At 44.0% G+C, this 22,458-nt stretch overlaps 1 protein-coding gene across 3 annotated transcripts in view; it reads right to left on the bottom strand.

Moving 5' to 3' along the window:
- COL14A1 (collagen type XIV alpha 1 chain) overlaps nucleotides 1-22,458 on the bottom strand; it is a 228,547-nt gene that overhangs the window by 189,762 nt on the left and 16,327 nt on the right. For all 3 annotated transcript variants that reach the window (XM_055431577.2, XM_055431576.2, XM_055431578.2), the window contains exons 2-5: nucleotides 19,189-19,314; nucleotides 13,648-13,764; nucleotides 9,064-9,207; nucleotides 1,669-1,758 (exon numbers count right to left, since the gene is read on the bottom strand). In XM_055431577.2, the coding sequence (XP_055287552.2) occupies nucleotides 1,669-1,758; nucleotides 9,064-9,207; nucleotides 13,648-13,764; nucleotides 19,189-19,276 (439 nt within the window). In that variant the 5' untranslated portion in view covers nucleotides 19,277-19,314. The remainder of the gene's footprint in view (nucleotides 1-1,668; nucleotides 1,759-9,063; nucleotides 9,208-13,647; nucleotides 13,765-19,188; nucleotides 19,315-22,458) is intronic.

Below are 22,458 nucleotides of genomic sequence, written 5' to 3' on the forward strand. Positions count from 1 at the left end.
GTGTACATTCGAGAGAGATTCTACCACGTGTGAAAAATAATTCAAAACCTGGGTGTACATTCGAGAGAGATTCTACCACGTGTGAAAAAGGCGACATAAATAAGAATTTTTACATCAATTTTGTAATAGCAAAATAATGGGAACATCAAGAGTATAAGAGTTAAATATATTGGGTTATATTTATACAATGGAGTTCTATATAACAAAGATGAATAAATTGCCTCTGTATAAGTCAACATGGATAACAAAAAAATCGAATATTCTGTGGAGAAAAAAGCAAGTTGCAAAAGTATATTTTGATTACATGTATACAAAATTTAAAATATAAAGGCATAATTAAAATATGGTTTCAGGATTCATGTATTTATGTAGTGAAATGATAAACACACATATTGAAATAATAAACACTGAATTCAAACACTGGTAGCCTATTAGAATGGAGAAAAAGGAATATACAGGGATATACAAGGAGCTCCGATTCTACTGCTTATACTTGGTTTCTTAACTTGACAAAGTTGCTCATTACTTATTTTTATACTTTTTATATATCTGATATGAAAAAAGTGAAAGGGTTAGTCTCTCAGTCAGGTTTGACTCTTTGTGACCCCATGGACTGTATAGCCCGCCAGGCTCCTCTGTCCATGGGATTCTCCAGGCAAGAGTACTGGAGTGGGTTGCCACTCCCTTTTCCAGAGGAATCTTCCTGACCCAGGGATTGAACCCAGGTCTCCTGCACTGCAGGCAGATTCTTTACCATCTGAGTCACCAGGGAAGCCCCACATGTCTTGATATATTAAAAAATTTACAAACACACTGCAAAAAACACATACTTCTAAAATGAAGTTGCAGGGTTAAAGGATAGGCAAATTGTACATTTTTGATAGAGTTCACCAGACACAATTTTTCAATAACTTATTCTTGAAATATACATAAATATGAAAATTATTAGGAGAAAAATAGGAAAACACTGAAACAATTTCAAATGTTGGAAAGAATGTATGTTTTAAGAATAAATTGCTGAAAAAACTGTGTCTGGTAGACTCTATCCAAGATGTAGAATTTGCCTATCCTTTAACCCTGAAACTAATTTTTGGCGTATGTATTTTTTGCAGTGTGTGTGGAAATGTTTAAAAATTAAAGAGTGAGCTGTCAGATGAAGCAGGAAGGACAGCAGGAGGTCACGAGGCTGAGGCACCCTGAAGGTCCCTTAGGGTCTGGCCTGCATCTGAGGTCACTGAAGCCAGGAAGGGGTTCAGGGTCTGTGGGCAGGGGAGGCCGGGGCAGAGGGCAGCACGGCCGGGTTGGGGGTGAAATACGGAGTTGGATTTGTTTTGCAAGGATTGCTCTAACCTCCGGGCAGAGAACAAATTGAGATCTCGCTAAATACTATGCACACCAGGAAAGAAAGCGGAGCTTAGCGGTGTATTGGCAACAGACATGGAAAGAAATGAACAGATTCTGTCAGTGTTTCAATAGAAAACGCCTTCACGAGGACTCAGTGGTGTATTCAACACGGAAAAGCAAGGGAGAGGGGAGTGCTGACAGTTGCTCCGCGCGGGGAGGGGAGCTCACAGGGTATCCGCGCTCCTCCTGGGCAGCAGGGCCCAGAACGCTGCAGCGCCAGGACAGCCCACCCTCCCCAACAAGCAAACAGAAAGGAGATCTGACCTTCCTCGGGTCCAGACGGTTTGTTCTCGCTTCCTTTGTCCACAACTTTGACTCTGGGTTTTGGCTCCTTTCTTTTTTCTAAATCTTTAACTGGAAGAGAAGTAAAAATACAGCAACATGTTAGGTTAGAACCTGAAAGAAACTATTCAGTGAGCTTTTGCTAAACTCCCTGCAAGTATTAAGAGCTTTAAGCAGAAATTAGCCACATGGTAGAATCTCATTCTAGAAGACTGGAGCTGCTATTCTTGTCAATCTTGTCAGGGGAAAGAGTAGAAGTCAGTTACAGATTTACTTTGGTCAAGTAGTCGCTATGGGCAGGTATATCAAATTTAATCCTGTATAACATAAAACCGCAAGAGTAGCCCCATTTCAGACATGATGGAGTGAAGGACCAGCAGGCTAAGCAGCGAAAGCACATCATAAAATCAGAAAGTGTTGGCGTAGGGCGTAAGCCATGTCTTCAGACTTCTGGGAGGCCTGGAGTGGCCCCTGTTCTAAGGTCTTAGCCACATACATCCTCATTTGAAGTTGGTCTATCTGCAGTAAAAGATGGAGAACTCCATGAAGATTTTCTTTCAAACTTAAAAAAAATTCCCTGCTAATAAAAAGTAGTACTTGTTCATTACTTGCATTATGAAAAATTCAGGACCCAGAATGACCCTTGGACCTTGAATACATTCAATCTAGTTTACTCCACTAGCTTTACTTTTCTCTCCACGGCAGCTTTCATGCTATGGCTTGGCACCTTAAGTTGTCAGTTAGTATAGTTGCTTGGCCATGTCTGGCTTTTTACAATGCTATGGACTACAACCTAGGCTCCTCTGTCCATGGAATTCTCCAGGCAGGAATACTGGAGTGGGTCGTCATTCCCTTCTCCAGGGTTCTTCCCAACCCAGGGATTGAACCCAGGTCTCCCACATTGCTGGCAGATTATTTATTGTCTGAGCCACCAGGGAAGCCTCTGAGTCACTACTAAATGCCAATAGTGCGTGCACAAATAAAATAACCTGTGAAAAGGAGAAGTGATCTCATGGCAAGATATTCCATCTAATTACTGCATTCACTTCATGGGAATCAGCAAACGTACTGGAAGGTGCGCTCTGCAGGGTAAGCAGTGGTTTCCTCTGAACCATCCTCCCTGCCTTCTCCAGAGTTACTCCATGAGTCCTGCCTTTATCATCTGTTCCCCCACCCAACTGCTAAAAAGACTTGCGTCTTACCACCTGCCAAGGTCGGGTTTCTCTAGTTTTATGATTCCTTCCCTTAGATGCTTTTCTTGGCTTTCTGGTACTTGGGATTAAATTCCAAGATTAAAAATCATAATAAATACAAGCCACCTTAATCCTTCTACTTCCATTGATGTTCTAATTTTCTAAATCCGTTTTTCATACCGCATCTTCTGATGTCTTTATAAGGGTTAACCACTTTGGAACACCCCTTCCTTTAAATTCTTTTCTTTCTCAGTTTTTACAAAAGCCTTATCCTGGGTTTTTTCATGTTCCTCCCAGCCCCCCTTTACATTCTCATTCTTTGGAACATTTTTCTGCTTCCATTCCTGAAACAGAATCATAAACATTTGCCTCATATCTCTGCATACCCCACCTACAATTTTATCTCCCCTCTCCTTGGATGACTTCCAAATCTTCAACCCCACCCACACATAGGCCATGACCTCAGACAGCTTACATTCCCTGCAAGAAAATAAGTCTGCAACTCTGACAGGAGGAGAGTTGTGCTAAAGCAGAAAGAGGCCTGGGAAAGAATAACTGCAAAAATGGAGACTCTGGGAAATTGCACCAAGAAGGTGACATTTGGGCCAAACTTTGAAATATGCGCAAGATTTTTGCAGGCAGAGATTAGCAAAATTAGTTCCAAAGAGAAAAATAGTGGCCAAAAAAGCATTTGCCAAAATAGGCCAAAATCCATTCTACAGATGAACAAGGGGGGAAAAAAAGCAATAAGTCACTTTGAATTGGGTCATTAGGTCACACACAAGATATACCACATGGGTGACACCAAGCTGCCGGCCTGCTCGCAGAGGAGGCAAAATCAGTTAGAAAACAGACTGCCAAGAGCAAAGCAGGATTAATCATAACCACCACCACCATGCCCCTACTGTGTGCTAACGGGAGTTACTGCACATAGTAAGAGGCACAAATCACCTCCCCATTTGCAGAAGCAGTTAAACTGCTTGGCCCAAATACCTGATTCGGAATCCTAACAGTTCAGACATGCTTCTTTGTTGTCAAAATCCAAAGACTGTTACTTATGTTTCCCTGGGTCTCAGAAGACAGACTTATGAAGAACTTGAATCCCTACACTAATTTCAAACCTACATCCACAGGGCTTTTCTGGACTCTCACCTTCCTGGACCCAAGCATGAAAGGATTCCAGGGAGGAGGCCAGCATTTGGCTCCCCCTCACAGGGAGCAAACACAAAACTGAAATGCAAAGTGGAAAAAAAAAAAGAAGCCTTCCAAAGTTATTTTAATTTCATCCTATAAAATGTTATTTGGGAATGATGCTAAAGCTGAAACTCTTTGGCCACCTCATGCGACGGGTTGACTCACTGGAAAAGACTCTGATGCTGGGAGGGACTGGGGGCGGGAGGAGAAGGGGACGACAGAGAATGAGATGGCTGGATGGCATCACCGACTGGATGGACATGAGTTTGAGTGAACTCCGGGAGTTGGTGATGGACAGGGAGGCCTGGCGTGCTGTGATTCATGGGGTCGCGGAGAGTCGGACACAACTGAGCGACTAAACTGAACTGAACTGAACTGAAGCTCTCTATATTGCCAATAAAAATAACAGAGCTGAAAAATATATATATGCCTGAATGCGTGCTAAGTCACTTCAGTTGTGTCCAACTCTTTGCAGCCCCAAGGACTGTATGTAGCCTGTCAAGCTCCTCTGTCCATGGGACTTCCCAGGTAAGAATACTGGAGTGGGCTGCCATTTCCTTCTCCAGGGGATCTTCCCGACCCAGGTATCTAACCAGCAACTCTTATGTCTCCTGCATTGGCAGGTGGGTTCTTTACCACTGGCGCCACCTGGGAAGCATGCTCCCCCCCAAATGTGTGTATATATATACACTTCATATAATTTATCTAACTAACCAATTAGATGGTTTCACTAAGATTATTTCAGCAGAGCTAAGCAAACTGAAAGCAAATGCATTTCCTTTTAAACGTTCTGAGGAAACAGCTATCAGCAAAGCTTTTTAAGGCTACTTATGCTTCTTATGCTGCTAGTCAGTGGAATATTTGCCATAATCAGTCATACTAAACCTTAAGACTAAAGTGAAATGAATCGTTTCTCTTTGTCCTTTTTCCTGCTTCTCACAAACTTTAAGAAAAGTTATTTCCCTTACTCATGTTGGAATGTCAGAGGCCAGAAACTGAAGCACAGTGCCAATAAAATGAGACAGAAGGCTGATTTACAGTGAAAATAACATGAAACCATTTCCCAGAGCTTTCAGACGATGTGAACCTCAAAAGAATGTATCATTTTAAAACATCTGTATGTCCTGCTGACAGGTGGATTGGCCAAATGTCTTTGTTGAGAAGTTTCAAGAGGTAGCAGGTTAATAGAGGTGTTTTTTTTTTTTTTACGAAAAAAATCACAAAATACAACTTATAAAATGTTACTTAGAAGAGAAAGAAGAAAAGGAAGGGGGATAGAAAAATCCACATAGAACACTGCTGAACATAGAGTCCTGGAACCCACGGTCTCCCCGGTTTGTGGATTAACCCTTTAAAAAGCTACTGTCATTTGAACATTGCTCATTAATACAGAAACACAAATCAAAACTACGAGGTATCACCGCACACTGGTCAGAATGGCCACCATCAAAAAAATCTACAAACAATAAATGCTGGAGAGGAAGTGGAGAAAAGGGGACCATCTTGCACTGTTGGTGGGAATGTAAATTGATGCAGCCACCATGGAGAACAGTATGGAGATTTTCTTTAAAAACTAGGAATAAAACTATTACATGAGCTGGCAATCCCACTGCTGGGCATATATCCTAAGGAAACCATAGTTCAAAAAATACGTGCACCCCAGGGTTCATTGCAGCATGCTTTACAGTAGCTAGGACAGAGAATGAGATGGCTGGATGGCATCACCGACTCGATGGACATGAGTTTGAGTGAACTCCGGGAGTTGGTGATGGACAGGGAGGCCTGGCGTGCTGTGATTCATGGGGTCGCAAAGAGTTGGACACGACTGAGCGACTGAACTGAGGACATGGAAGCAACCTAAATGTTCATCGGCAGATGAATGGGTCTTTACCCAAGACATTTTCAAGTTATGGTACATATATATAACGGAATATTACTCAGCCATAGAAAGGAACACATTTGAGTCAGTTTTAGTGAGGCGGATGAACCGAGGACCTGTTGTACAAAATAAGAAGAAAGAGAAAAATATTGAACATTAACACATATATGGAATCTAGAAAATTTTTTCTGATGAACCTATTTGCAGCGGCAAGCGTGGAGCTGCAGACACAGCGTATAGACTTGTGGACACAGTAGGGGAAGGAGAGGCTGGGACAGGTTTGAGAGAGCAGCATGAAACATACACATCACCACCCGTAGCACAGCTGTGGGAGCTGTGCGCAACCCGGGCTCAACCCGGCGCCCGAGAGGGCACAGAGGGGCAGGGGCTGCCCCAAGATGATGCAGAGGGGCAACAGGGCCACCGTGACGGCGCAGAGGGGCAGGGGGCGCCCCGAGATGATGTGGAGGGGCAAGGGGGTGCTCTGTGATGGCGCAGAGGGGCAGGGGGCGCCCCGAGATGATGTGGAGGGGCAAGGGGGCCACCGTGACGGCGCAGAGGGGCAGGGGGCGCCCCGAGATGATGTGGAGGGGCAAGGGGGTGCTCTGTGATGGCGCAGAGGGGCAGGGGGCGCCCCGAGATGATGTGGAGGGGCAAGGGGGCCACCGTGACGGCGCAGAGGGGCAGGGGGCGCCCCGAGATGATGTGGAGGGGCAACGGGGCCACCGTGACGGCGCAGAGGGGCAGGGGGCGCCCCGAGATGATGTGGAGGGGCAAGGGGGTGCTCTGTGACGGTGCAGAGGGGCAGGGGGCGCCCCGAGATGATGTGGAGGGGCAAGGGGGTGCTCTGTGATGGCGCAGAGGGGCAGGGGGCGCCCCGAGATGATGTAGAGGGGCAAGGGGGTGCTCTGTGACGGTGCAGAGGGGCAGGGGGCGCCCCGAGACGGCGTGGAGGGGCAGGATGGGGTGGGGTGGGGTGGGAGTGAGGCCCAGAGGGGACGTGTGTGTATCATCATACGTCCATCATCACCTACAGCGGGTGCACATCACTGCACAGCAGAGACCAACACAGCACCATAAAGCAATTATCCTCCAATTAAAACATAAATTTAAAAATAAGCTACTGATGTTTGAAATGATGTCTGGGATCTACATCAAAATAACAGGAGAGCAGGGCTGTAGGGTTCAGACTGACACGACTGACCACGAACGGGTAATTGTTGAAGCTACCGATGGGTTCTCAGGGGTTGGTTTTACAATTCTGTCGATTGTTTTAAGGTTTAAAAGTGTACTTAACATTGAGTAGCGGTTTTTAAGGAGTCGATCTTAACAATGGAGTAACACAGAGAGTTAACCAGGACCGACCTCTCCCGTTCCCATTCACGACACTCTGCCCACAGATCAGACAGGACACCTCCAGGAAGACGGGGCTGCTGCAATCTCTGGTCCCTAGACTATAAGGTCCCCGGGGGCAGGGACATGTCATGCTTCCAGTGTCTAGAATAGGGCCTGCCACTTAGTAGCCATGCATATACACTTAAGTGACCAAAAAAAAAAAAAAAATTAGTGAATGAAAGAACATCTCCTGAAAGCCAAAAGAATCAGGACCTCTGCAGATAACTTTTAAATTCAACATAAGGAAAAGCTTCCTGATGGAACAGGGCCGTCATGGATGGGGCCACCTCAGAGCGTTCCCCTCTGCTTAGAGTGTCTCCAGATGCAAGTCCTTTGACCAACTCAGAGAACTGACTGAGAACTGACTCCGATATGAAGACATCACCCATCCAGTCTCTTTCCAGCCTACTCCTGCAGCAAAGACAGCACCTTCTTTCACAGAGTCCTGAAACCATTCATTGAGCAGCTATTATGTACTGGGTAGATGACATGTCTAGCTAAGGCTCAGGGGCAGTGTCAGCAAGAGGATTTAAAAACCAACACTTAAGGAATTATGGTTTTGTCTGGATATTTGCCCATGAGTGGGATTGCTGAGTCATATGGTAGTTCTAATTTTAATTTTTTAAGGCACTTCCATACTGAAAACCATAACTCCGAAAGACACATACACCTCACTGTTTACAGCAGCCAGGACAGGAAAGCAACCTAAACGCCCATCAACAGAGGAATGGACGCAGATGTGGCACATACGTGCGATGGAATCTTACCCAGCCATAAAGGAGCGAAACTGTGCCGTTTGCAAAGAAGTGGACAGACCTAGAGACTGTTCTACAGACCGAAGAACAGAAGTCAGAGAGAAAACCCGAGTCCACACGTTAACGCATGTGTGTGCAGTCTTGGAAAATGGCACAAATGAGCCTACTTGCAGAGCAGAAGGAGCTACAGAGAACAAACTTACGGACACCAAGAGGGGAGAGGTGGGTGGAGGGACCGGGAGACCGGGATTAACGCCCACAACGGGCTTCCCAGGCGGCACGGTGGCAAAGAATCCACCTGCCAATGCAGGGCACACAAGAGATGCGGCTTCGATCCCTGGGGGGAGAAAATGGCAACCCACTCCAGTATTCTTGCCTGGAGAATCCCAGGGACCAAGGAGCCTGGCGGGCTACAGTCCATGGGGTCGCAAAGAGTCGGACACGACTGAGCAATTATGCTCACACATTGAAAACGGATAACTCATGAGAACCTACCCCGTAGCACAGGGAGCTCTACCCAATGTGCCGTGGTGACCTGATGGGAAGGAACCCCAAGAAAGAGGGGATCAGTGTATGCAGATAGCTGATTCACTCTGCTGCAGAGCGAACTGAACACAACAGCATAAAGCAACTATATTCCAATAAAATATATTTTAACTAAAACTGAAAGGATAAGTTGCAGTGCAGTGAAATGGGCAAAGGCTGGGACAGAGAGTATCGGAGACAGAAGGAACTCAGGGAGGATTAGCCTGTCTCTAAGATCCTGTCAAATCTCAACAACCCAGGGTTGCTGCTGCTGCTAAGTCACTTCAGTCGTGCCCGACTCTGTGTGACCCCAGAGACGGCAGCCCACCAGGCTCCCCCATCCCTGGGATTCTCCAAGCAAGCACAATATTTACCACACTCAGACTCAGCCCTGGAACAGAGTCCCACGGCAGCACTCTATTCTGTAAATACGTACTTCTGAATTGACCTTGGGCTGGCTTGCTTTCTTTGTCTTTATTGTATGCAATAATCTGAACCGTGTAATTCTGGTCTGGCATAAGACCTTGAATAATTGCTTTCGTTGCAGTGTTCTGGAGATTCAGTTGATTGGTTTTTCCACCTAAAATAAAACATAAAGATAAATCAGTTCTAAGAAGTACATTAACTGTGTCCATTAAGAAATTTCATTAACCAGAAATGTAGATTTTAAAGGTGAAGATATTTAAAAACAGGTATAATGGTGAGTATTGCATAATACTATTTTGGTGTAATTTCCATCCTCTTTTTCACTTATACTCTTTGCATCAGACAACTTAAACAGTTGTCTAAAGTAGGTGAGACACACCTCTCCCACATAATGCACCGTTGCTTTGATACACTAGGGAAAGCCACAGCATGAGGTTAGAAGAGTCAGCCCTCAATATCAGATACACTCTGCAAGGAAAGAAGGTCACCTGGAAGTGAAGGAAAGATATGGACAGGCTGAACGTAATTACCTACACTGGCATTTTTCCTACGGCCTCTCTAAAGCAAATCAAAGCATCTCTGAAGCATTAGCGATTTAATTACCCTGAATCTGAGCATCAGTGGCTCAGAATGCTGAAGGAACCACTCATCATCTGGCTACTTAAAAGTTAGCTTCTTTCTGGAAAAGATTCCAAACTCCCATGGTCTCTCCATCAAGCCAGACTGACCTCTAAGTTTTGCTGAAAATGCTAGTGATTCAGTATCAACTTGAAAGCAAAGTTCCAGACATGCATTCTTCTCTATTTCTGGCAGTGGTTACTGCCTGAGAAAAGGAAAATTAACTTAAAATTGCTCCTCCAGCAGTAGCAGCAAAAGGGCCAGAAATTTGCTGAATTAATCAAGTATAACACAGGCTACAGTGCATTTTAATCACAGGTGGTGCTAGTGGTAAAGAACCCGCCTGCTAATGCGGGAGACATAATCCCTGGGTAGGGAAGATCCTGTGGAGGAGGGCATGGCAACCCCCTCAAGTATTCTCGCCTGGAGAACCCCGTGGACAGAGGAACCTGGAGGGCCACAGTCCACAGGGTCACAAAGAGTTGGACACGACTGAAGTGACTTAGCAGGTAATAAAATTAATTATGTTAAGTCTGAAAAACGATGACCCTATCACCTCTGCTGCCCACTACTGTAAGGCAGAGCTGAGCCTGTCTCCTGCCAAAACCCACTGCAATACATGCATTTGTGTCCAAGAAGCTAAACTTGGTTTCAGAAACATCTATCATTTGAAACTCATCCTCGACAAAATGCATCCAATGAATCTTTCTCAAGGTGTTTCACTAAAAAGAAAAAAAAGCCTTAGAAAAACTCTGTGTACTAGAATTCCTCTCTGAGAGGCATGGGGTATACTATTTTAAAGACGCTGAGAATCCTGTAATAAAAAAGATTTAACTCTGTTTAGAATGGCGCTCTTCAAATTTACCTGACCATTAAACCGTCTGGTTGTATAACAGCTATCACATCCTGCCAAATACCATGGAAAGCGCTTTGGGAAAGACTGGTATAAACAACACACAGAGCTCATCTCCCAGCGCTAACACATCTACAAGCACCCTGTGTCTAGATTCATTTATTACTCCTTTTATTTACTCTATTTATTTTAGCTTTGATCAAGTCGGTACCGGAGTGTCAAGACTGTTTCACTGGCTTGGGCCACTGCAGTAAGGACACTGGGTCCCCACAGGAAATAAACCCAGTTTTCATGGAGAAACGATCTGCTTGCACCTCCATTTCTGTTTGTCATTGGGGTGTTTAAGCAGGAAGTGCAGGTCTACTTTTGGAGGTGCTGCAGCGGAGAAGACTGAGGGGTCAGGCTGAGGCTGGTTCAAAAGCCACCCAAGTCGTTTCTTCTTTTAAAAAACAATTTTATTTGTTTATTTATTTTGGCTGCACCAGGTCTCCACTGCTTTTGCGGCTTCCTCTAGCTGTGGTGAGCAGGCTTCTCACTGCAGTGACTTATCTTGTTATGGGGGCTTCCCAGTGGCACTACTGGTAAAGAACTCGGCCTGCCAACACAAGAGGCATAAGAGACTCAGGGAGACACGAATTTGATCCCTGGGTCGGGAAGATCCCCTGGAGGAGGGCATAGCAACCCATTCCAGTACTCTTGCCTGGAGAATCCCATGGACAGAGGAGCCCGGTGGGCTACAGTCCATAGGGTCACGAAGAGTCAGACACGACTCAAGTGACTTAGCACGCGTGCACACATCACGCTGTGGCGCGCAGGCTGTAGGCAGGCGGGCTTCAGATCACGAAGAGTCAGACACGACTCAAGTGACTTAGCATGCGTGCACACATCGTGCTGTGGAGAGCAGGCTGTAGGCAGGCAGGTTTCAGAAGCTGTAGGACACGGGCTCAGCAGTTGTGGCAAAGAGGCTTAGCTGCTCCATGGCATGTGGGATCTTCCGGACCAGGGATTGAACCCACGTCCCCTGCGCTGGCAGACGGATTCCCATGCACTGCACCCCCAGGGAAGTCCTCCACGGTACTTCTAAGGGTCTGATCCTTCAGTCACACTTGCTTGGAGTACCGAAGAGTTTAGTGTTACCAGCGATTAATCCCCAAAAATTAACCTACTGATTACTTGGAGGGAAACTACTTTTCAAGACAAAGGGAATTCTCAGAGGTACGACAAATAAGCGACTTATACACTGACCGTTAGCATCACGATAACGTTCAAGAGCCTCTTAAATTTCCCACGATGGCTTATTTTAGAAAACAAACTGCATTTTTAGGAGTCAACGTTATTTAAACATCGGGCCGTGTTCTACAATGAAAACTCCGAACGGAGGCTTGAGAATAAAACAGAGCTGTCCCTGGTTGAGTCCCTTCCGTGGGTCAGCGTGGGGAGAGTGTGCATTGTCTTCCGGACCAGAGTCACTCTAAGGAGTCTGTGCCTAACGTGCTAATAAGGAAAGGTTTCCTTTTCGTGACCAAGCAAGAAGCCAAACATGTCACCGGTCTGCTTTGTTTGAGATTTTGAATCCAGTGCGGAGTAAGATGTCCCCACTCTGAAGTCACAGAGCATCTGTCTTCCTCGTTAAATGAGCGGGGATGAGTCTCCAACAGAAGGGAGGCCGGTTCTGTGTGACCATTTTCATCACAACGGAAGGAACAAATGCTACATTCACATAAATACACACACATTATGCAAATAGGCTACTACTAAGTATTTATGTACTATGTGAAAATGGGTTTTATGGGAAGAAAGAGACCTGAGAGATACACCACAGAGCTTCTTTGTTACAATCACGGCTGAGAATCCCTGAGCCCTCAGATCTGCCGGGCACCGTTGTGAGTGCTCTGCGTTTACTGGCTCATTTAGTCCCCACGACCGGTCCTTCCTACGTGAATATGCACGGGAACCTCACACTCGGGTGCCAGCGCAAAGGATATATAGGGTGCGGCCCCGTAGTCCATACTTGTTCTCAGGCGACGCGACGCTGCCGTTCCCAGACCGCATTCTGAGTTTCAAACCTCGCAGCAGCCCCGTGAGGTGGGCACCAGTACTGTCGCACATTCCACGGAAGGGGAAACTGAGGCGCTGGAAGACTCAACAACCAGCTGGAATGAAGGAACTAGGGACTGCACTCGAGTCTCCACGACACCCATGCAGCAGCAGCATTCCTCTGCATGCTCTATATTTTTGTTTTGTTTTTTGGCCATACTGCATGGCTTGCAGGATTTTAGTCCCCTGACCAGGGATTGAACCCCAGGGCCCTGGCAACGAGAACGTCAAGTCCTAATCACCAGGAATTCCCAACATGCTCTGTACTGTTTCAGTTGATTATAGATCAAAAACATGAAAGGAAAAAGAAAAAACACAACCAAAATTCAATTGTTGAAAGTTTTACACAACTATTTGTATCCTCATGATCAGTAAGTCTGTTTAACTTTTGCTTTTCTTGCTTTAATGCATCACTTATGCCCACTGTGTCTACTTAAAGTTTATAACTTGATGCATCATTGCTGAATAATATTCTATTAAGTTAATTAATCGTAGGTGGCTCAATGGTAAAGAATCTGCCTGCCAATGCAGGAGACTCAGGAGACCCAGGTTCGATTCCTGGCTGGAAAAGAGCCCCTGGAGGAGGAAATGACAACCCACTCCAGTATTTCTGCCTGGAAAATTCCATGAACAGAGGAGACTGGCAGGCTATAACCTAAGGGGTTGCAAAAGAGTCGGACACAACTTAGTGACTAAAGAGCAACATAATTAACCATGATTGGCTCAGCTGGTCACAACCGTTAGCGGTAACTTTCAAGTGTCCATAGACCACAAGCACTCACGCATGTTGAAACAGAGGTAGTGAGGATTTTTGATAGTACGAAAATTATGCTGAGCCCAACAGCTAGTCTTTAGATTTGAGGCAATATTATTTTCTTGAGTGGAGGATAAGATTTCAAGCTCGAAAGATTAAATAAAACAAAAGTCTTTCAAATGAGATTAAAGCCACATTTAGCACTATACATTTTAGTTTCCTGTGTGCCAAAAGTTGCTAATACTCTAATAAAACACAGTTGATATTTTTACCTGAAGTTGGAGTCACAAGAAGTTTGTATCCACCAAATTTCCCTCTTGGAGCCTTCCATGAAATCTGGATACTATCATGAGATAATACATTATATCTTAACCTTGTGGGTGGAGCAACTGAAAAGGAAAAACAAAAATTGTTTAAACGTTGAAGCTTTTAAGCTTTCATTGTTAAACTGAAAAAACAAAGTAATGTAATCAGAAAACTCAAGACTCAAGAATTCGTGTTCTTTCTACAACCGCGTTAGTGAATTGATCTGCTTGCAAAATAGCACAAGCCCAAGACCATTTGTTTATGACTTAAGAGGTAAGCATTTGCCAAGTCGTACTGATCTTGTGTACTTTTTCCAGTGGTCATGTATGGATGTGAGAGTTGGACCATAAAGAAAGCTGAGCGCTGAAGAATTGATGCTTTTGAACTGTGGTGTTGGAGAAGACTGTTGGGCGTCCCTTGGACTACAAGGAGATCCAACAAGTCCATCCTATAGGAGATCAGTCCTGGATGTTCATTGGAAGGACTGATGTTGAAGCTGAAACTCCAATACTTTGGCTACCTGATGTGAAGAACTGACTCATTGGAAAAGACCCTGATGCTGGGAAAGATGGAAGGCAGGAGGAGAAGGGGACGACAGAGGCTGAGATGGTTTGATGGCATCAGTGACTCAATGGACATGAGTTTGAGTGAGCTCTGGGAGTTGGTGATGGACAGGGAGACCTGGTGTGCTGCGGTCCATGGGGTCACAGAGAGTCGGACACAACTGAGCAACTGAACTGAACTGATCTTGTGACAAACAACTATGATTTAGGGTTAGAATGTAATGCCCTGCTGCTGCTGCTGCTAAGTCACTTCAGTGGTGTCCGACTCTTCGCGACCCCATGGACTGCAGCCCACCAGGCTCCTCCGTCCATGGGATTTCCCAGGCAAGAGTACTGGAGTGGGGTGCCATCGCCTTTTCCATGTAATACCCTGCTGCTGCTGCTGCTGCTGCTGCTGCTGCTAAGTCACTTCAGTCGTGTCCGACTCTGTGTGACCCCATAGACGGAAGCCCACCAGGCTTCCCCATCCCTGGGATTCTCCAGGCAAGAACACTGGAGTGGGTTGCCATTTCCTTCTCCAATGTGTGAAAGTGAAAAGTGAAAGTGAAGTAATACCCTAGTCTAGCTTAATTAATGAAGTCAACCTTGCAAAGTAATTTTATTATGTTACAAGGATGAACATTTCTACTTTGATCACATGAACTTTTGTAATCTAGGTAGACCATGATCTGTTTTTTGCCTTTAGGTTTCCACTTTATTAATTCAGTAATTTTTATGACATGATAATTCAAGGCTATTATAGACATGTTATAGTAATAAGATCAATCTTTTCCCATAATTCACTAAAAAGGTCTATACTGCTTTTTTGTGTAAGTCATTCGAACTTCAAAACATGTTCTTGGAACTCTACATCAATGTTCCAGAATTTCAAAAGAAATACTTTCATAAGATTTTTACTGAATAATATATAAATCAGTTTGTCACAAAAGAAAATTTAATGCTTGACAGAAAAGTTAGCACTTATTACCTACTTCTATGCCTGGTCTTTTCTTTCCCACTTTACGACAGAGTCCAGGAAAGAAATAGGTATGTAGTATTATGTGGGGTTTAGATGTTAGTTTGGTTCCCAGTTCTGTCATTTACTAGATGAATAATCTTGAGCAAGTGATTGCTTCATTCAAAGCCTTGTTTTTAGAAAAGGTGGCAGTAATACTTTCTGCATAGGAGGAGTGACAATGTTACAGAGAGTGATGAACATAGTCTGTTGTAACACATACTCAGCAAGTGTTTGTTCCCACCCAGCCTGACTTCATCTAGTGGACGATCTCGCAAGCTTATTTAATACTCACAAAAATACATTACTGTCCCAATTTTATACATAAAGGGAGCAAGAAGACGCTAAGACATTCATCCAGGTTTACATACTGGCTTATGCCCATCTTTGATCCCAAACAAAATGCTCTTTTTCTTCAGGAGAAGATTTATATTAAGAAGTCACCCTTCACTGAGCTAGAAGAACGAGCGATTCACTCCTCATCAAGCTCTCTGCTCGTCAAATCAGTAAGTACCGAAGAACACAGTCTTAAGAGCAGTGTTCTCTTTCTACTTGCCCTTTGCTACATTTTAGTAAAGAATGCTAGTCAAGCAATAAACACACTAGCTTCCCACTCTCAGTTTGACATGAATGAGTCTACATTTCTCCAGCTTATGGGAAAGTATGGATTTATCATAAGAACTACTATTTCGAGCTACAAGAGAAGGCTGGCTAAACCTAAATTTGGATGAACAGAGGAACTGATACTAGTTGCTTCCTCTGGAACTTGGGGAGAAAAATCTATTTGTAGATAGATTCTTATTATTTACAGAAGAAAATTAAAAGTAAGAATCTTAAAATGTTAAACAGCACATGCAGTTTCTGAGCCAAACCTTGCCCGTGGGCTGGTAGACATCGTTGGCCGAGCTCACTGCAAGGTTTTGCACGAATGCACAGGAGGCAGGGGGCGGGCACGCCTGGGAAGCATCGAGTGAAAAGTCCCAAGCAGAGGGGAGGCTGCCGTCTGGGCAGTCTCCAAAGGATCACCCAATCTATCTGCACCCCAGGTGTCTTGCCTGACATCTCAAGGAGGGCAAAGAACTAACATTCAGGATTCCTAGGTTAAATATTAGAAATCTTGGTAGTATGTTCTACCCAGGCTGCTGTTCTTTAAATGAGGGCTTTTAGCCTACAACATCTTTTTAGTCAAGAGCTGAGCTTCTGAACTTCCAGGAGAAGTAATGAGGTTGGCATGGACCACACTCAGACACCATATCACACCCAGAGAACACGGACGGTGCTCCAAAACCCAGAACAGCAACATCTTCCACTGAACCACTCCAGGGAATAAAAGTGAAGCAAAGGCAATGACCCAATCCATCAACATTCAAAAACAACTTACAAATGGTTTATATGATGACGGCCCCATTACGACGACTAGCGAAAAGCAATGTTGCCATTTTCTTTTATCAACAGAACCCGTCTATTGCTTATGTATGCATAAACAGTCTCACAGTTATTAAAAGAAAATCTTGGTTACACACAAAGTCTACATTTCCTTCAGGCTTTTGCCTTTAGGGAAAAAACACTCAAAGGAAGATATGTTAGTTAAGAAAGAAAGCAGCATGAGGTCACAGCTTCGAGCTTCAAAGACAGCTCCACTTCCACGTGTGGACAGCACTGGGACTTCCGCCAAAGCAAGGGCAGAAAGAGCCACAGGAACACGGTGAGTGCAGTGCAGAAGCCATCGTTCTCATCTCACGGACCAAAAACGTGTGCATATTTAATACCAGAGCCATGATTTTTCTTTCTGCAAGCACTCAGGAGCCCCTTCAATAAGCATATGTACTTAACTCCAGTAATAAATATAGATGCTTGCATGAACTTGACTCAAAAGATAATCTGTGTCAGTTAAATCTTTTTTTTTTTAATTTCAAGGTATTTTTTTCTTTTTGATGCAGTTGTAGATAGGACTGTTTTACTTCTCTTTTTTTTTTCCCTTGGAGTATAATTGCTTTGCAATGCTGTGCTAGTTTATGTACAACAGAAAAACTTTGTGCTATACAAGAAAGTGAGTCAGCTATACATACGTAGATCCACTCCCTCTAAGCCTCCTTCCAACCTCCACTCAACAGTTAAAATTTATTCCTCTTAAAAAAGACAAAAATTAAATGTAAAGCTTGATTTCTGGCACACGCTGAGAACCCAGAGTAAGCCAGCAAACTCATCTTTCACACAGTGACGTCAGGCGTTCTATGTGAGGTAGGGCCAGTTACATTTGTGAAATACAACCTTCATTCCAAGGGGGACTGCAAGGGGAGACTAAGGAGCATCCAGTCGTTGCCTGCAGGTTAGGCTCATTGCTCAAAGTACAGGGGTATTTTTATTTTGTTGTGCTGTATTTTTTTGAAAGGGAAGGTTTTTCTTTAAAAATTTTCACCACAATCATCCTCATGGAAATCAAAGCTCAAAGGCAGAAAAGGAATGCTTATTTCATTCTAAAAAAAGCCTCACTGTTATCAGGTACTTAGGAAATTTCCTTTCATAATATGACAATTCACTAAAGGGCTGATTTTCTGCCCTCCCTTCCTCCCTTCCCTCCACTTCCACTCAACTCAGCTGAAATCTTGCTATTTTGACAAGAGACAACCTATGTTTGTTTCTAATGGAATAGTCTCATTAATTTCTTGAAACACTAATTTTTACCGCCAGGGAAGTCCCTCATTGAAACACTGCCTTTCAGCAAGGAACACTAACATGAAGATCTTCTGTTCCTCCCTACTCACAGTCACCTCCCTCCTGAATTTCCAACAGCACATTGGTTTTCTTCCAAGGAACAGCACGCCCTCCCTGCTCCATGGAGCCTTGGCTGCGCTGTCGGCCGTCCTCCCTTGGCGAACTGGGGAGACCAAGGCTGAAAGCAGCCAGGCAGACTCTCCCAAGACTCTGAACCTTGTGTGCAGCCGTGGAAGGATGGAAAACAGCTCTGAGACTCCATTCCAAAAACATGCCCTCAAAGAAATGGTCACTAGTTCCTAGAAACTATATCCAGCGTGTTCCCGGATTCCTACGCTTTCCAAAGCTTATTTAACTATTGTATGAACCACTTCATTATCTACCAGTAAACATACTTTTTGCTTAAACTGGCCAGAGAAAGTTTATTTTATTTGCAACCAAAAATCTCTGAGTGGTAGAAATGGAGCCACATGGGCAGCGAGAGTATTTCCCCTTTCAAAACACAGTTTAGGATGCTATCTCAAAGAAATGACTTCAGCAAAACATACTGAAACAGCAGGAAATTATTTGGCTTGTTTTCCCAAGTGATCTTCAAAAATCCCAAACAAACAACAAAAGACCTTAGCTTTTGTCTCATTTTTTAACTAAATGCATTTAGAGAACACTTGTTCTATAAGTAGGAGAAATTAAAATTTGAGGGAAACTTATCATGGGATATGCTAGAGGGTTCATCTTGCATAGAATCTATTTAGCGTCTGTCAGGCCGTTAGTAACCTTTAGACTGTGCATTCAGTTTTAAAGAAAGGAGCAAAAATAAGGACCAGGTATGAAGTGGCAGAAATATTTTGTAGACACTCTTTTTAAGAGACAAGGCATGATCAAGACACATAGCACACACCTTACAGCTCCTTATTAATAGAATCGATTTTGCAAATTTGACTTTAGTTATTAAATGCGCATGACATTTCAGAAGTATATTAAAAATGAGCTATTTAACCAACTACCGCAAAAGTAATATGCTCAGCCACTAGTGACCTGTAACTTCATCAAAGTTGTGGCACATTTCTACAATGTAAACAGCTGGTAAAACTGAGGAAAAGCCAACACGTGACCCTGCCTAAAAACACAGCTGAACCCGTGAAGCACTAGTAAGGCAAATGAAATAAAAAGTGATCATCAGAACCAGCATGGCTAGACTCCCAGACCCCCATGAAGTTCTTAAAAGTTTTCCATACCTTGACCCTGGACAATGGTGCAAAAACAAGTCATCACCAAAAATGCTGGAAGCACGCAGTACTGCATCTTGCAGGGGAAAATCTTCATTTTATTTCCTGTTTTTCACATGGGATGTAACAGCAGTCCTAGAAACAGAGAGCACACGGGTGTTTCGAGAAGGCTGAATATAAAATACACGCCGTCATCTGGGACAGGCAAGCAAGCCAACATGTGCTGGCACTTTCAGGAAGCAACGCACCCCTTAGAGCACTGTATATTTCACTCTAAACACAAATTAATAAAAGGAAGATTCTTGACAAGAGGCTGTAAACGAAGAGAATGCCTGGGAATACATGGTCATTCCCCTGTTTGACTAACACGGAGTGATTCGAGATCTGACACGGCCGCTGAGGCAGCTGCACACAGCGGGCCTCCAAGGCGGGCAACTGCTTCCCGAGTCCTTCCCGTAACGGATTCCTCGGTGGCCCTTCCACCCGGCCACTCACTGAAGAAGGAGATGACTGGGACCCCTTTAGTGGCTTCTCAGCAGCACTCGGCCCTGCTCAGGAGGCGCTGTAAGCTGCCCACACAGGGTCCCTCTGGGAGGGCCACGTGACTCCCAGAGGCAGGTCCAGGGGATGGCAAGGACCTGGGGTACCACGGCGTCACGGGGAATGCAGCCCTTTGCTGCTGCCTGCCTTTCCAAAGCTCCTGTAAGACTGACACCAGTCAAGTCTTCAGAGACGAAGAGTCAGGTCTCTGTGAGGCAAGACCTGGTCAATGACGTGTCCGAGGGCCTCCAAGGTTCTGTCCGTCTTGGGTCGCAAGCAAGCCTTCATGATGCTCCCAGGCCTGAATTTCTGCAGTCCTGGACTGTCTCTGCAACTCACTGGATTCCCAAGAGTCCCTTTAGCATCTGCTAATCAGACACTTTTTAGGGTCTAAAGAGCCCTCAGGGAACCTTCCTCCCAAGCTAACTTATCTTTCTTGTATCTGCGTGTTACTGCTTTTGTATCATGTCAATTTTGCACAACTGTTTTCTTCTAGATCTATGTTAATAACCAAAATTGACTGAGAATATTCTTTTCTTAAAAGGTCTGGTGTCAAGATCATTCTCGCTTCATTTTAAAAAATGTTAGAAAGTTTTCCATATTTTCATTGTTTCGCAATAGCTTAAGTACCATGAGAATGACATACTCTTTAAAAGTCAAAGAATAATTTGAGAGAGAAAATCATATGAGCCTATTCCCTTTTGGAAGATATTTCCTACACAACTTTAAAATATCTTCCATCTTATTTATAAATCTACTTAGATTATTTACTTCTTGGTTTTCTAGTCTGGATATTTTCCCATGAAGTTATTCTTCTGAATTTTTAATTTTAAATTTATTTTTTAATTGAAGGATAATTGCTTTACAGAATTGCGTTGGTTTCTGCCAAACATCAACACGAATCAACCACAGTGACACACATGTCCACTCCCTGTGAACCTCCCTCCCAGCTCCATCCCCACCCCACTCCTAACCTTTTCATTTTGATTTTCACATTTATTAGCACAGAGTTGTGTGATCTCCCAACCGACAACATATTTTCTGGTTATAGCTCCATGTACTGTTGCTGTTGTTTACTTGCTAAGTCGTATCCGACTCTTTGTGATCCCTTGGACTGCACCCTACCAACTCCTCTGAATATGGGATTTCCCAGGCAAGAATACTAGAATGGGTTGCCAATTCCTTCTCCAAGGGATCTTCCAAACCCAGGGATTGAACCACATTTCCTGCATTGCAAGCGGATTCTTTACAGCTGAGCCACTTGGGAAGGCTCCATTATCAGTAACAAACTGATGTTTTCCTACCTTTCTCTTTTCTCTCCAAAATAGAAAAGCTAAATATTTGTCCAGATTATAATTTTTTGAGGATAGTTTTTTTTAACTTGCAATATTAGTTCTGCACTTATCTTTGCTTTTCTGCGCTTATTTTTTTGCTGTTGTTCTTTTCGTTTATTTAGTCCTTAAAGCAATATTCTTTATTTGAGGCCATTAATTTTTCTCTGGATATGCTTGGGCAGCCACATACAAGCTTTAATTGCCCTTTTAACACAAGAGTTATTTCAGTGAATGTAGCAAAAGATAATTCTATGAAACTTCAAAAAATATGATTTAATATGATTCATGCCTTTAAACTTATCTGGTTTTATTCCAGAGTAACACAGTATATCCAGAGAAATAATTATATTCCTTCAAGTAATCATTCATAAAAAATTTTTCTTGGCAACGACTTTTTATAATATCCAGTGACAGTCTAGCATGCAGCTCTTTCATGTTGCAACTGAAGGAAGATACACATGCTTTAATAATCACATAAATAATCACGTTAAGGTCCTAAAATTTAAAGACATCAAAGAATGTACTCATTTATATTTAGCGGTCCAAAAAATATCTCCCCGAACCAGCCGACCAGACTTCCAAAATGCTAATTACTAAAGAATATTTTAAGTTAAGACATTCACATACGGGAAGCCCTTTAAAATTCCTAATGGAATGGGCAATATATTGATTGGCTATTTTATATGTAATGAATATGGCTTTTTAGCCTGGATGAGTTTATTATTAGTTTGTTACAGATTAGTGAACCAACTATTTGCCAGAGCACAGAAGACATGGGACAATGGAGAACTCAGATTAAATGGGAGAGAAAGGCCCGGAGTCACTGAGAGCTCTAGCCCTCCCAATGCAGGCAGAACAAGATTATGTGGGTCATCCCAGGGGTCGTGGGATTCCCCAGGCAGTGCAGCAGACCCGGGTTCAATCCCTGGGTTGGGAAGATCCCCTGGAGAAGGGAATGGCAACCCACTCCAGTATTCTTGCCTGGAGAATGCCATGGACAGAGGAGCCTGGCGGGCTACAGTCCATGGGGGCCCAAAGAGTCAGACACGACTAAGCGACTTGGCACGCACGCACTCCAGAGGGCTGTGAGTGACTTTTCTGTAGACAGAAGGCCTGAAGATGGGGGGTCTGAACAGATACAGGAGCAGGCACCGGCTCCATCAGGATCAAGACCATGCCCCTCAAAGGAGAGCAGCAGCAGTGGAATCACTCTCAACCCAACACAAACATTCTACGATTTTGTTCCCCAAATATCATAACCACGAGGCTCCACGAGAAGATGGCAAAGAGAGGAGAGGTGAGCAGACAACTGGCCTTTCTGCCTGTCGTTTTAGAGCAGGGGTTTTCTCAGGCACCCCACAATCCTGTGCTAACACAGGACAGGAAGTCCTTTTACAAGCTGCAG

The sequence above is a fragment of the Moschus berezovskii genome, chromosome 16 (genome assembly GCF_049115385.1).
Source record: "Moschus berezovskii isolate FMDL1 chromosome 16, NW_MosBer_1.0, whole genome shotgun sequence".
Taxonomy (NCBI): domain Eukaryota; kingdom Metazoa; phylum Chordata; class Mammalia; order Artiodactyla; family Moschidae; genus Moschus; species Moschus berezovskii.